The following is a 13,957-nucleotide window of genomic DNA, read 5'->3' as shown; positions in this document are numbered from 1 at the left end:
ACTGTTAATAAAATTCTAATCATAAAATCTGTCAGTTAATATTAGCTTCTTTATGAGGTCACCGTTCTGATAAATGTGTATATATCCTGTCCTTTGTCACACAGGTTAAGGATGTGATGAAAGATGTCATGGCAGACCTTCAGCAGACAAACAGTGAAAAGATTCTGTTAAGTTGGGTCAGGCAGTCTACTAAAAACTACAAGGACCTCAATGTGGTCAACTTCAACAGCAGCTGGGCCGATGGTTTTGCCTTCAATGCTCTCATTCACAGCCACAGGTGTGTGGGGCTGTTATTTTTGGCTGCTTTTTTGAAAATCACAGAAATCGTTGGTTTCATGACTAATGAAATTGAAAATGAATGTCTTGTATTCATTGGTCATAAACTGCATGGTTGGATACTGGCTTGGCCTAAAGCAATTTTTGAAGCTGATTATGGCTTATTGTTTTTTTGTTTTTCTGTGTAGTCCATTTGGGTAATGAACCAGCTGTTTCGATCTGCTTTTAGCTATTTCAAGCATGTGCACAGATAAATAATTTAAGTTGTTAACTGTCCTATATTAATGACATCATCTGCTTTGTCTTTTTTGCCAGGCCGGAGCTGTTTAACTGGAGTGTGGTGGAGCAACAGGATAATGCCATTGAGAGACTGGATCATGCCTTTAGCGTTGCAGAGAAGAGTTTAGGCATCGACCGACTGTTGGACCCTGAGGGTATGACCTCCTCCTCTCTTCTTCTCGCTCACATTAGACTTTGAAGTTTTTCTGACTAATACAGACAGGGCTTTTTTAGTTTTGTTACATCAACATCTAAAACAGAGTTTCATCACATAATTTATGCCTTGGGGGTTTAACTCATGGAGCTTGTACCACTTATGACTGGTTCTCTAAGGACGGATCCAAAAGAAATCTAATATACAGTATATGCATGATGTTTCCTTAAAGAACATGTATAGCTATATAATTTAAATAACAGTTATATGAACTCTGTCATTCTAAAGTTTGGGTTTTTTTGAAAGAAATTCTTTCATGTACATAATAATAAGAAATGTTTATTAGCGTATTAGAATGATTTCTGAAGGATCGTGTGTCACTGAAGATTGGTGTAATGATCCTGAAAATGTGAAATATTTTAAAATAGAAAGCAGTTATTTTAAATTGTATGAATATTTCATAATTATTATCAAATACATGCAACCTTGGTGAGCATAAGAGATTTCTTTCAAAACAAGTAAAAAAAAAATTGCAGCAATCCTAAACTTAGTAGTACACAGACAACATTCTTTTAAATACAAAGCGATGTTTGCAGGGATCTTCTGCTTGTCACATTCATCTAAGGCTTTAATAATCTCACATATGTCTCCTCTAGCAGTTAGATTAATTAAGTCAATTAAGTCATTGCTTAACTCATGGGCATATCTTTTTGCCATCGCAGATGTTGCTACAGCTCTTCCAGATAAGAAATCCATCATTATGTACGTCACCTCCCTGTTCCAAGTGCTGCCCCATGGCGTGAGCATGGAGGCCATCCAAGAGGTGGAGACCCTCCCTCGAGCTACAGTAACCACCAAGGAGGAGCACTTCCTCTTTCAAACCCAACAGCGTTACTCCCAGCAGGTCAGAGCAACACACACTCATAGACACGCACAGTTTTGAACAGTGTGCAGTAATCGTAATGCATGGACCCATTATCTCTGGCGCCACATACGTCTAATGTGAAAGCCTGAGACTTCTCTGGTTTCAAAAAGGTTTTCAGATGTTCTCGGGATGTCGAATGCACCTCTATCTCGTCAACACACTTTGCCAGCTGACATTGAATTATGTTTTGTAATTTGTGATCTAATTTTGCCTCTCTGCATTCCATGTCCTCATCGTCCTTCTCACTGCCATATCCAGCTCATTGCTCCATCACTCAACTCTCCTCAATATTTCCATCTATTTTTTGTTTGTCTTTCTTGTCTTCTGTACCGCTCTTAGATTACAGTCAGTGTGGCCCAGAGTCGTGTCCGTAGCCCGTCTCCTTCCTATAAGCCTCGTTTCAAAAGCTATGCCTTCACTCAAGCTGCCTACGTCAAGACGCCTGAACAGCAGAGAAAGTTCCTCACCTCACAGGTTGGTCATTGTTGACAGCTGGTATTCCTTATCATTGCCAGGCATTGGAGTTTGTTTTTAGTGTAAAACAACCTTAGACTGATATCGGTCACTTTTTGTCACATTTAAAAAAAGCTTGTTCCAAATGTATTGGCCTAGCAGACAGCAAAACTGGAAAAAAAGGGACCTGAGGGATGTTGCACAGACTTGAGTGTGGGCTTTTTTGACTTTAAGTATGGAACCTTTCACCTGCACATCACAACTCAACACAAACACACACAAAAAAAAAATAGTATTTTGAGCCCCATTCACAATTTCTTTGGAAAATGTAATAATCTGCTTTATTTTGTAGTATTTAAAAATGCAAACATTGAATATGTGACATTGTGTGTTCCTGAGATACTTTTATCTACATTATGCAACTCTGTTTGACCAAAATCCTGTTTTAACATCCAGTCTATAGTTGATGGAACACTAGACTGACTTAGAAGAAAATGTGAGTGGTGCTTCTGAAAACAGTGTTTTCATGTGTTATTTTTAATTTAAACTTAAACCATTAAAAATTGAGCATCGCTTTAGTTCAGGCAGGCCACATCAGTTAAACTTACATCAGCTGACAGTCAGCTGTGTCTGACATGTACCAATCCAGTTTTGACACCTATCACAGCGGTCTATTTAAATCCCCATTCAGTCTGGTTCACACCACATCTAACTCCCCCTCTATCCCCAAATCAGCTTGAACCTGTATTATAATCTGATATGTGTTTGTGATTAATTTTTTATTTTTCAGCTTTACGGTAAATTACATTGCATTTTGCCCTGTTTACAGCAAACACTTGTTAAACTGTGAACTGTAGTATATGTACTGTATGCATGATTACTGGATCATTTCTGTTACCCCAGGGGGGGTTTGACTTGCTGCTCTCCTCACTCTGTCCAGGCATGGCTTTATGGACAGGCACGTTGACGTTTTCCAGAGCAGAACATACAGCCAACACTAATTGTATGCATCATTATTATAATAGATATACATTTGACAGAAATGGCTGAATTTACATTTGGAGGTTGAAATAAAACATGTAAATAAAAACTTACTGAAATAAATTTGTTTAATTTGAAGAACTAAAATATAAATAGATATGTATGTATGTGTATAAAATATAAATACACATAATGAATACTTAAAATAACACTGGAATATAAAAATCTAGGGTGTTGTGGGTGGCTGCCAAAACTCTGTTATGTGGTTTTGAAAGTATTCTGAGTGTTTTTTAACATATTGTTGTGGGTAGTTTCTAGGTGCTTAGTCACCCTAAAGATATTTTGGTCCCCAAGATATGACTCAAATCGCTTCGTTACTGTCAGTCTTTTGGATTTTCTTTTGCTCGGTCAGTCGGATGAAAATTGTAGGCTGAAGGTTGCTTAGAAAAAGCTGTTCTCGACAAGCTGTTTAAGTTATTGTCCACGGCGCAAATTGTGTGACAAGTTATACATTGATTCGAATACTTATGGTTAGGAATTTGTAGAAATATGAGCAATACCATAAGCGCCAGTAACAAACCTTGTGCTAAATAACTCAACAACATGAGGCCCCTCACAATCTTCAAATTCAATCTGAAAACACCCTGATATTATCAGTCAACCAGTGCATTCACTAAAGCACATAGGAGGGCAGAGGGTATTTCCCAAAGCATGGGAAAGAAAATTAGAAGGCTAACTTTAAAGATCACCCAGCATTTGAGGATGAAACAGCCAAACTCTACGGGGTTTAGCGATGCACGTGTGTACCCATGATTAGCCAACCACTCCTACCGCCTCATTGCCCAAATGCTCTTTAGGCAAGTCTTGATTTAATGACAAAATACTCGATGTTTTTATTATTTTTAAATCTGTACATCATCTACCACATTTGTCTCTTGTCTATGTGCTTGCAGTCTCCAGACAAGCCCGATGAACTGCGACCGTCCCCCAGTCCCCTGCCACAGGGGCTAAATGAGCTGGAAAGCTACCAGAGTGCCCTGGAGGAGGTCCTGACCTGGCTGCTCTCCGCGGAGGACGGCTTGCAACTACAGCCACCCATCTCCTCTTTTGTGGATGAAGTCAAAGAGCAGTTTCACACCCATGAGGTAATTTGCTAGTTTGTGTTTTAAAGCTTTTGAGGTGAAAGTAGATAAGCGTGTTGATGATTCTGCTGGCCTCAGGTCATATTTTCTCAGTTGGTGATGTATTGTTTGAAAAAATTGGCATTCCTTTTCATTTTTTTAATGTACCACTAGAATAATGATTAAAGTTTGATTTATGTACTTATTAGAATATTTAACTGGATTTTGGTTGAAAAGTTAAATGTTGAAAAGTTGGCATGAAATGAAAGTTTTCTGATCTTATTGTAAACCATTCATCCAAGATTGTTAAATTTGTAATTTTTTTTTGCACTTAAGATGTCATTTTTTGATCTTTCTGTTGACATATGTCTGACTCCTACAGTCATTTAGACTGCCTTTTAAAATCCAACTTTCATTAAAATTACATTTACATCGACAACCAATGGATAGAACCAAGAACCCTACATTTATTACTTTTTCAACAATTCGTTTTACTCTGAAGTACTCTATGCCACAATAAGGAAGGAAAGTCTGTTGCTAATTAATTAGTCACAAATTCTGCCTTTATATGTTGGAAGGCTCCTTTTAAAGAAATGGGCACATGAACAGTTAACATAATTTAGCAAAATTGGGAAACCTCTTTGGATCATCTAAACTTTAGGCTTCCACATTTCCAAGTGTGAATCATGTGTGATGAGGAAGCTATGGCTTAACTAGTTATAATTAATTGCTAATGTTGACTGTGCAGTTTAGTTTATTTAGTGTTTAGCATTTTGTGTCCTTTGAAACCAAATTAACACATAATAATGCAGTGCTTCTGCTGAATTGAAAAATAATAAGCATAAGTTATAAATTAGTTTTTTTCCTACATTAAACACGTTTCCTGTCTTCAGTAGGGGTAAAAGAGATAAAAAAAAACATGAAATTGGCACTCTTTTTCTAAAGTCGCACTAAAAATCACATGAATCCACATCATGTCTCAATTATGAGTTCAGAGCTTATATGAAGCATCTTTTCAGAAGGACTAATATGCAGTTGTCGTGTTAGGTTACTAGTTCAGAGCAAAAGCAATTTGAATGCTCAAAGACAGTGTTGTCATGTCTTTTTAGCTTTAGCAGACTATATTCCCTTTAGAGGTGATCCGGGAATTGCTATGAAGGCTAGCTGTATTTGTTGTGATTTCTTGAGCTTTAGCTGCCATATGGCAGTTTTGGATTCCCACATAAGCTCTTATGATACGACCTTTGCCCAAAGTTGAAGACCATACAGAAAAGTATAAGTCCAGGCTGTCCTTTTACAGCATTTCTTCTTCACACATTTTTCACGTTGCTCTAAAAATCACAACTTCCCATACACTTTAGATTTTGTATATAAAGTTACATTTAAGTCTGTATTGTCCCAGAAATGCTCTTCAGTTGACACATCTATATATGTTTATTCAGTATTTGACATCTGGTCAATATAAGACTGATGTTTTACACTTGTGTGATACGTATAGGAATGGCTCTAAATTTGGACAGGTGATTAATTTCCTCAAAAATAACTTAGAACCCAAAGGGTGAAGGATGCTGTCTAAAAGTTTTGGAACTAAGATGTATTGTTCATGAAGTTACGGGCTGTTATTATTAACCCAGATCTTCATATGCCCCCCGTGTTTACAGTCTCTGAATAAATCTGATTTCTCCATTCGTGACAGATGGTAATTATAAGTGTTTCCCCTCAGTTCCATATTCCAACATCTTTTAGAATGGTTGGTCTGGGAGTCAAAGAACCAAACTGAGCCTTGCATGGGTGTGAATTGAAAAGTTATCTGGGGATATTAAATGACTGAGAGAATGGCATGATATAATGAGTGAAAAAACTCTGTGAGGGAAGTGTTAAGGATGAAAACAGATGTAAAGAGAGATTTTTAGATGACAGTGCAAAGAAACAGTGACGTAAGAGTTTTTAAAGTCTTTATTATCATATTATATTATAAGCATACTATTTATTTGTTGATAGATCTGCAGTGATGGAAGCAAGCAGTTTTTTAGAAGGTTTTAAGAATTTTGTGTTTTGTAGTCAATGTTTAACGCCATTTACAGTAGGGCTGGGCAGATGATTTATCAGATGACAGATCATTATCGCAGATGAATCGCCTTCGATAATGAACGCGATATGGAGTGGCTTGTCAGCGATCTACGGCTCTGTCTATTAAATGCCACTCCAATTATAAGCAGGTGACGGCGATTTTAGCGGTGATCACGGAAGCAGCTTTACTGATTAGATGCGCATGATCATATCGTTAGATATATCGCCCAGCCCTAATTTACAGTGTACATAGACTGTGTTTAATACATTTTTAAATATATATTTAATATATATATATTTTACTACTGTTCCAAAGTTTGGGTTTATTAAATATTTTCTATAATTGCTCTTAATTTCTAATGACTTTTTATATTTCTAACTCAATATAGGCTACTTTAATATAGGCTACTTTAAAATGTAATTTATTCCTGTGATGGTAAAGTGGAATTTTTCTTTATTTATTTATTTTTTTTTACATAATTTCTCCACTCTTCAGTGTCACATTATCCTTCAGAGGTCATTCTAAAATGCTAATTTCGTGCTCAAGAAACATTTCTTATAAATGTTGAAAGTCATATTTTTGTAGAAACAGTGATGCATTTTTCTTTGAAGAAATGAAAATGTAAAAGAACAGCAATTATTTGAAATGGACGTTTGTAATAATGCATAAGTCTTTACTGTCACTTTGGATCAATTTGTTGCATTCTTGCTGAATTGTTTTCTTAAAAAAAAAAAAAATCTTGCTGATGTATATCATATACATGTCTGTTTATGTCTGTCCAGGGCTACATGGTGGAGTTAACGTCTCATCAGGGCAGCGTGGGCCGGGTTCTCAAAGCAGGAAGTGTGTTGTTGTCTGGAGGGCAGCTGACTGATGATGAAGAGAGGGAGGTGCGGGAACAGATGAATCTGCTCAACTCTCGCTGGGAACATCTGCGTGTGGCCAGTATGGAGAGACAGAGCAGGTGGTCACATGTTTGCGCGATAAGCCTTTAGCCAGGAATATAAACCTGTCACGCTTTACAGAAAGACCTTTGCTATTTACAGCATTCGTATAACTGATGTTTTGGAACATTTATAGGCTTCATGAGGTTTTGATGGACCTGCAGCACCAGCAGCTAAAGCAGCTCTCTGATTGGCTGGACACAACTGAAAATCGAATTAAAAGAATGGGAGCACAGCCTTTAGGACCTGAACTTGATGACATAAAGCGACAAATTGATGAGCAAAAAGTATGTACTGTAATTTTCTGTGGCTTGTTGATAAACAAAAAACAAATAACTAAAGACATAATTGTCCCTACAGCTCTTACAGGAAGATCTGGAGCTGGAGCAAGTGCGAGTGAACTCTCTGACTCATATGGTGGTGGTAGTAGATGAGAACAGTGGGGATGGAGCCACCGCAGCCTTGGAAGAAAAACTGCAGGTAAATGTTGTGTCAGGCCCCGATCAAACCAAACGTGTTTTTAGGCCTGAAAACATGAGACGCAATGCACAAAAAAAAAAAAAAAAAAAAAAAGCAGTGCTAGGCAACCACCAAATCAGATATCCTGTCAGTCTAATAAAAGGATTATAGCGTGAGCGCTTTAAAATCAGTTTTTTGCTGTTAAGTAAACTGCCATATAATATAGACATTTTTGAATAAAACGTTAATATTCTTAAATACCAAAAAGTAAAACAAGTAAACATTCAACACGACTAATTTCCTGTTGGGTAGACTATGCATATTGAAATATCAATGCAAAAAAAAAAGTATGTATATATATTAAAGCGATCTATTGTATTTTTGAAGTGCGTGCTAGATTAAAATGTACTGTGTGAGTAAAAAAAAAAGAAATAAAAAAAGAAGAATTATTTTAAGAAAATACTCAAACCGATATGCCTGGCAAATATAATACAACATAACATGCTACAAATATTAATGTGTATTTAATTTCCTATTTTCTGTTCCTTCATCGGGCGGAGGTAAAATGTATTATTTAAATGAGTACAGTATTAGCTGATTGACCTGTTATATCTAAAAACGCTACAACTATCACAAAAAAATAAAAAAAATAAAAAACCAATCATAGAAAATTTCTCCTCCATCATTGCAGTCTTTCTAATTAATAATAATAATAATAATTTCTAAGCAATGGTAAACCTTTGTCACCACAATGGAAGGCCCACCTCTCCATTCATTCGATTGGACAATAAACCGAGAATGCTTTTCCACTCAGAGTAGCTTTTTCTCAACTTCAGGCGCTCAGAGCACTCCTGCAAAAATGCAAAGGTGCAGCAGGCAGCTAAAACGCAAGGTGCACGGGGAACATAAACAGCGCGCAAATTTGACTCGAAAAAGAAACAATTCTAAAAAGGCACCTCTCACTGCAAAAAACGTGTTCTGTATGATCGGGGCTTTAGGATTCATATTCTATAATAAACCAAACCATGCCTGGCTAAATCCATGCTGTTAATGTCTGGGATTAACATCCACATTTATCTAGAGGTGTAAGTCTCAAAAAGTTCTATTCACACATCAGTTTACAACAGATTCTTGAATACTGTCTGTATGAACCTGCAACTCAAGTCAAGCCTGTATTCTATTTGATACTTTCACCTATAAGCTTAGCGATAATGACTAAAGTAAAGATCAAATATGCAGATGTCCAAACTGCATTTGACACAACAAAATTTCAGTTGAGGCACAGATTTATCCATCAAATCTTAATTGTGGTCCTTCAGTGATGTTTGGTTTGTTGGGATAGGACAAGATTTGGTGATAATGATTTTTGGCATGAAATAAAAATCAATCATTTTGACCCATACAATGTATTGCTGGCTATTGCCACAAATATACCCATGCTACTTTTGACTGGTTTTGTGGTCCAGGGTCACAGTTAAGTGGCAACAGCTTTTATACCACAGAGAGGCCACAGTTTCACACTGTATAATGTAACAGACAACCAAGTGTGGTTACAGAATGAGGTTGCCACTCCTGTAAATAGAATAGAATGAAACTACTCAAATACAGGCCTGACAACCATAACCACAGCCCTAAGGTCTGACCGCTTGTTTGGACCAAATAACTGTGGTATAATGTTTTGTTAACTTGAATGGGTTTTTCTTAACTGCTCTGCTTTACTTACACAGAACCTAGGGGAACGATGGGCAGCGATCTGCAAATGGACTGAAGAGCGCTGGATCCTTCTTCAAAAGATCCTGCTGTGCTGGCAGCATTTCTCTGAGGAGCAGGTACTGAATCCTTTACAATGCATTTAGCAGCCCTCAAAATGCCTTTTGAATCCTGCCTGTTAAATGACTATAATGAGAGCATGTCTGGGGAAACATAAATGGTTTGAAGACCTCTTTTCTCAAGAGAGACAGGGCGATAACATCACCAGAGCTCAAAAGAAACAGGAAAAGCAGCAGTGCAGAACACATCTCACAATCTCCCTTTAATCCGCTGTGCTTGTTTTATAGCTGCTGTTTGATTCTTGGCTGACTCAGAAGGAGGAGTTAGTGCAGACTATCCAAAGCAGCGGTACAAATGACCCAAATGAAGTGGCCGCCAACCTAAGGAAGCTTGCCGTAAGTGGCCACACATAATCCAAACTCACTGGAGCATTAGTTAATGATACATTGCATGATTAACAATCAAGTCCTGGTGGATAAAATCAAGTACTTTGAATTTTTACCCCTTGTTGAATATGCTGCATGACATGTAAAATTTTCATGTTACAGAAGTACAATGGGTTTCGGATGACGTTTTATGTTGAAATCCTTTGTAATGGGTTTGAAATAAGGCATTTTTTAGTGATGCAACCCAATTCCCAACCAGCATTAGATACTATGTAGTTCTGTTTTTCAAAGTTCTCATTGGTTGGCTGACTTTGAGGGAATAGTCTAACCCAAAATTAAGATTATGCTCCCATTCATGTCGTTTTTAAACTTATACGACTTTCGTTTAGGGGTGCTCCAATCACGATCGGCCGATCGTTAATGCGCATCTCGTCAGTAAAGCCGGTTCTCTAATCAGCTGTAAATTCCCTCAGGTGCATGATTTCACATAGAGCAGCTGTTACTACACAGAGCCGTTGTTAACTGAGAAGATGCGCCAATAAACGCTGAAAATGAACGTGGATTTGCGCAGCTTCTCTGTTAACAATGGCTCTGTGTAGTGATGACCATAGACAACCATAGGGGTGGGCGACCCATGGGATTTGCATAGATCCAAGTTGTTGTTTTTTTTTTTTTTTTTGAGGGGGTGGGGCAGGTTGCTTATTGGATGATGATTGAGATCATGCAAATGGCCTTAAGCAATTACCTAAATAAATTGCGTAAAGAAACATCATGGACAGAATGGTCCTGAGAGCACTGTATGAGCTTGCGGCGCCATCTGCAGGACAGTCCAAAGCGCACAAATGATTTAAAGAGCCAAACGCTAGTATAATCAGCGCGGAAACGTGTTACTCGACCCGGTGACTTGCATAGATCCAAGTTTTTTTGTTTTTTTTTGAGGGGGTGGGGTAGGTTGGTTACTCCACCCGATGACTTTTTATGATTGCCGATTAGAATTTGAGATTACGTTTATAAATATGTTGTTGTTTACAGAGAGAAGTTTCAGTGTCACATAATCCTCCAGAAATCATTTGAATATGCTGATTTGCTGCTCAAGAAACATTTCTGATTATTATAAATGTTAAAAACATTTTTGCTGCTTAATATTTGGAAACAATGATACCACTCAAACATTTGTATAAGATTTTAAAAAAGAGAGAAATTAATAATTTTATTCATCATGCATGAAAGTGACAATAGTGAGTGAATACATTTAAAATAATGAATAAATTTAATAAATATATTTGATAAAGGCAAATAAATGCCGTTCATTACACATTATATTTATCCAAAAATCCTGAAAAATAAAGTGTATTACCAATTCCACACAAAATATGAAGCAGCCAAAAAAATGTCAACATTGGTAATAATCTTTAATGTTTCTTCAGAGTCAAATAAATTGTAATGATTTCTAAAAGATTATGTGACAATAAAAACTGGAGTAGTGATGAAGAAAATTCTGCTTTGCATCACAGGAATAGCATTACCTTTTGTAATATATTAGAATATATTTAAAAAAATTGTATTTGTAAAAATATTTAAAAATATTTACGATTTTCTTTTTTTAATTACATAAACTCAGCCTTGATGAGCAGAATATAGTTATTTCATAATCATTAATAATATTAATGTTTCCAAGTTTTTGACAGGTACTTTAGTAATAATAACTATTCTATAATCTATTTTACTATTATATTTAATTGTACTTTATTATAATATAATATTATATTGTTGTCATGGTTATTAAATGCTACTTTTTATTTTTTACAGGACAGTATGTATTCTTACAATATAAGATATATCTTTTAATGTGCTAAAATATATATATATATTTATATATGCTGGGGGTGTGGCTTGGGGCGTGGCCAGATTTTCCGTCCTTTTTTTGTCTCTAGCTAATCACATGCCTGATTTCAGAACTTAACTTCGTTCCTCAGATTTTAAAAGCAGACATGGAGTTGAAAAGGCAAACCATGGACAAGCTTTGCTCCCTCGTTCAAGATCTTCTTACCAACATTAAGAGCAAAGAGGCCGCTGGGAAACTAGAGGCAAAGCTGGAAAGGTTTGCTCAACGCTGGGACAAATTGGTACAGTCGCTTCATCTCACCAGCACCAAGGTGGTTATGCTAATGCGATTCCATATACTGTGTCTCATCTTTTTCCGCAATACTGTTCCATCTATTTCCATTTCTCTCAGAATTTGATATGGCTTCCTGCATGGCCGTGCAATCACTCAGAATAAATAAAGCGCTCTCACTGTATCTAACTCTGTCTTTCATATGCACTTGAGAACCGGACTTCCGTACATATACGCGTGTCTTACAACTTTTGTCCTCATCTCTTAGTTTTCAACTATTGTCACCACATCCCAGTCGGAGCTTACGCATACAACCATGGCAACTGTCACCAAGGTGACCACGAACCAGAAAAAGATGGTGAAGCATACTAAGGAGGGCATGTCTACCCCTCCACCTCAGAAGAAGCGACAGATCGTCGCTGATTCAGAACTGAGGAAAAGGTGAGCTTATACACCTCAGTTTTGTCACAGGTCACTAAATGTGGAGGACCATTTTTTATCATCAAAAGCTTTTGCTTTTGTGTGTGTGTGTGTGTGTGTGTGCTTTTTATCTGTTATTAATGACAGCGTTCAATACTTTTTATCTTAAATTGCAAGCTCTATTTTAAGATTGTTGAAATAGATTGTAAAATTAATTGTTAGAAAATACAAATGAAATCAATTTTATGATATTTATGCTTTCACATTTTTTTTCCTGTGTTGATGTCTTTCCAATTAAAACAGAAAGTTGTGATTGAGTATATTGAAGGGCTTGTATATTCTATTAATATCCAATTTATCAGTACACTAGCTAGTGTGTAGATGGTGTTAAAGCCGAACTGTAGGTCAACTGTGTCTACACTGGAAGATAGCAGCGTTGTGCGACGCGCCAAAAACAAATCTCCAACAGTAAACTGCTGCCTCGTTCTATTTATGATGTACAGACACAAAGTTCAAATGATTTGCAATGGTCGCTTTGTCATGTCCAGTGTAAACAGACTTTAGCTGTTGCGGCGCAACATGAAATTTGTTGTGTCAGGTGTAGACATGGTGTAATTTTGATTAAATATTTATTTATCCATTCATCTATCCATCCATTTTCCAAATTTTGAATTAAGGTAATAGTTTAAGTAATACATGTAATTCTTGACCAAAGATTATCACCACTTTTTAACATAACCCAAAAGTGAAATTTACCTTATTTTAAATTGTTTATTTCTCAAGGGAATTTTTTGTTGTATTACAAACAACATATTTGTTATAAAACAGGACAGAGATACTGATGAAGCTACATGAGTTAAACATCAGTTTTGAGTTTAGAAATTATGGTGAAAAACAAAGCCTCCGGTGAGGGGAAAATGCTAATCGATGCCTGAGTCCCAGCAATATCCAAATGACTAACAAACAAGCAAGAATAATTAATTAGTTTTGCTGTTATCTCATCAATTTCCCTGCAGATTTGATGTGGACTTCACTGAAATTCACAGTTTTATGACTCGGTCAGAGGCTGTTTTGCAAAATCCAGAGTTCTCAGTCTCCCGTAAGGAAGGCAGTGTGGCAGACCTCTACGAGAAAGTGCTGGTATGGCTACATTAACATGTTTTATGGATATTATGTATATTAGATTTTAGAAAGTTTTGAACTTTAATAATATATATATATATATATATATATATATATATATATATATATATATATATATATATATATATATATATACATTAATTTATATATTTTTAATTGTTATATTTAATTTATGCAAAGTGTAACCTCAATTCTTAGAACATGTTAATGCTTTATAAAATGCATTTCATTAGTGTTTACGGTGTGCATCTTTCAATCTTTTTTGAGGCAATTGACAGGGAAAAAGCAGAAAAGTTCAGGAAGTTACAAGAAGCCACTCGTTCAGCCCAGGCTTTGGTGGATCAGCTCACTAGCGGTATACATGAATTCTGAGTGATTATTTTCATATGCACATTCATTTCTGTTCAAAAGTCTTGTAAACGCCCCTTGATTTTCAATCAGTCTCGCATACTTCAAAAC

The 13,957-nt window shown here is 36.4% G+C and overlaps 1 protein-coding gene across 8 annotated transcripts in view; it reads left to right on the top strand.

The window, feature by feature from the left end:
* LOC127949208 (dystrophin) overlaps window positions 1-13,957 on the top strand; it is a 113,239-nt gene that overhangs the window by 14,597 nt on the left and 84,685 nt on the right. For all 8 annotated transcript variants that reach the window (XR_008152264.1, XM_052546235.1, XM_052546230.1 and 5 more), the window contains exons 6-19: window positions 105-277; window positions 592-710; window positions 1,432-1,613; window positions 1,974-2,108; window positions 4,022-4,213; window positions 7,043-7,224; window positions 7,341-7,491; window positions 7,565-7,684; window positions 9,391-9,492; window positions 9,721-9,828; window positions 11,796-11,975; window positions 12,204-12,376; window positions 13,372-13,495; window positions 13,766-13,853. Coding sequence is in view for 7 of the 8 variants with exons in the window: in XM_052546235.1 (XP_052402195.1) it covers window positions 105-277; window positions 592-710; window positions 1,432-1,613; window positions 1,974-2,108; window positions 4,022-4,213; window positions 7,043-7,224; window positions 7,341-7,491; window positions 7,565-7,684; window positions 9,391-9,492; window positions 9,721-9,828; window positions 11,796-11,975; window positions 12,204-12,376; window positions 13,372-13,495; window positions 13,766-13,853 (2,029 nt within the window). In the remaining variant the exon portion in view is untranslated. The remainder of the gene's footprint in view (window positions 1-104; window positions 278-591; window positions 711-1,431; window positions 1,614-1,973; window positions 2,109-4,021; window positions 4,214-7,042; window positions 7,225-7,340; window positions 7,492-7,564; window positions 7,685-9,390; window positions 9,493-9,720; window positions 9,829-11,795; window positions 11,976-12,203; window positions 12,377-13,371; window positions 13,496-13,765; window positions 13,854-13,957) is intronic.

The sequence above is a fragment of the Carassius gibelio genome, chromosome B1 (genome assembly GCF_023724105.1).
Source record: "Carassius gibelio isolate Cgi1373 ecotype wild population from Czech Republic chromosome B1, carGib1.2-hapl.c, whole genome shotgun sequence".
Classification (NCBI taxonomy): domain Eukaryota; kingdom Metazoa; phylum Chordata; class Actinopteri; order Cypriniformes; family Cyprinidae; genus Carassius; species Carassius gibelio.
Note: the sequence above shows the minus strand (reverse complement) of the source record. Positions and strands in the feature narration are given on the sequence as shown.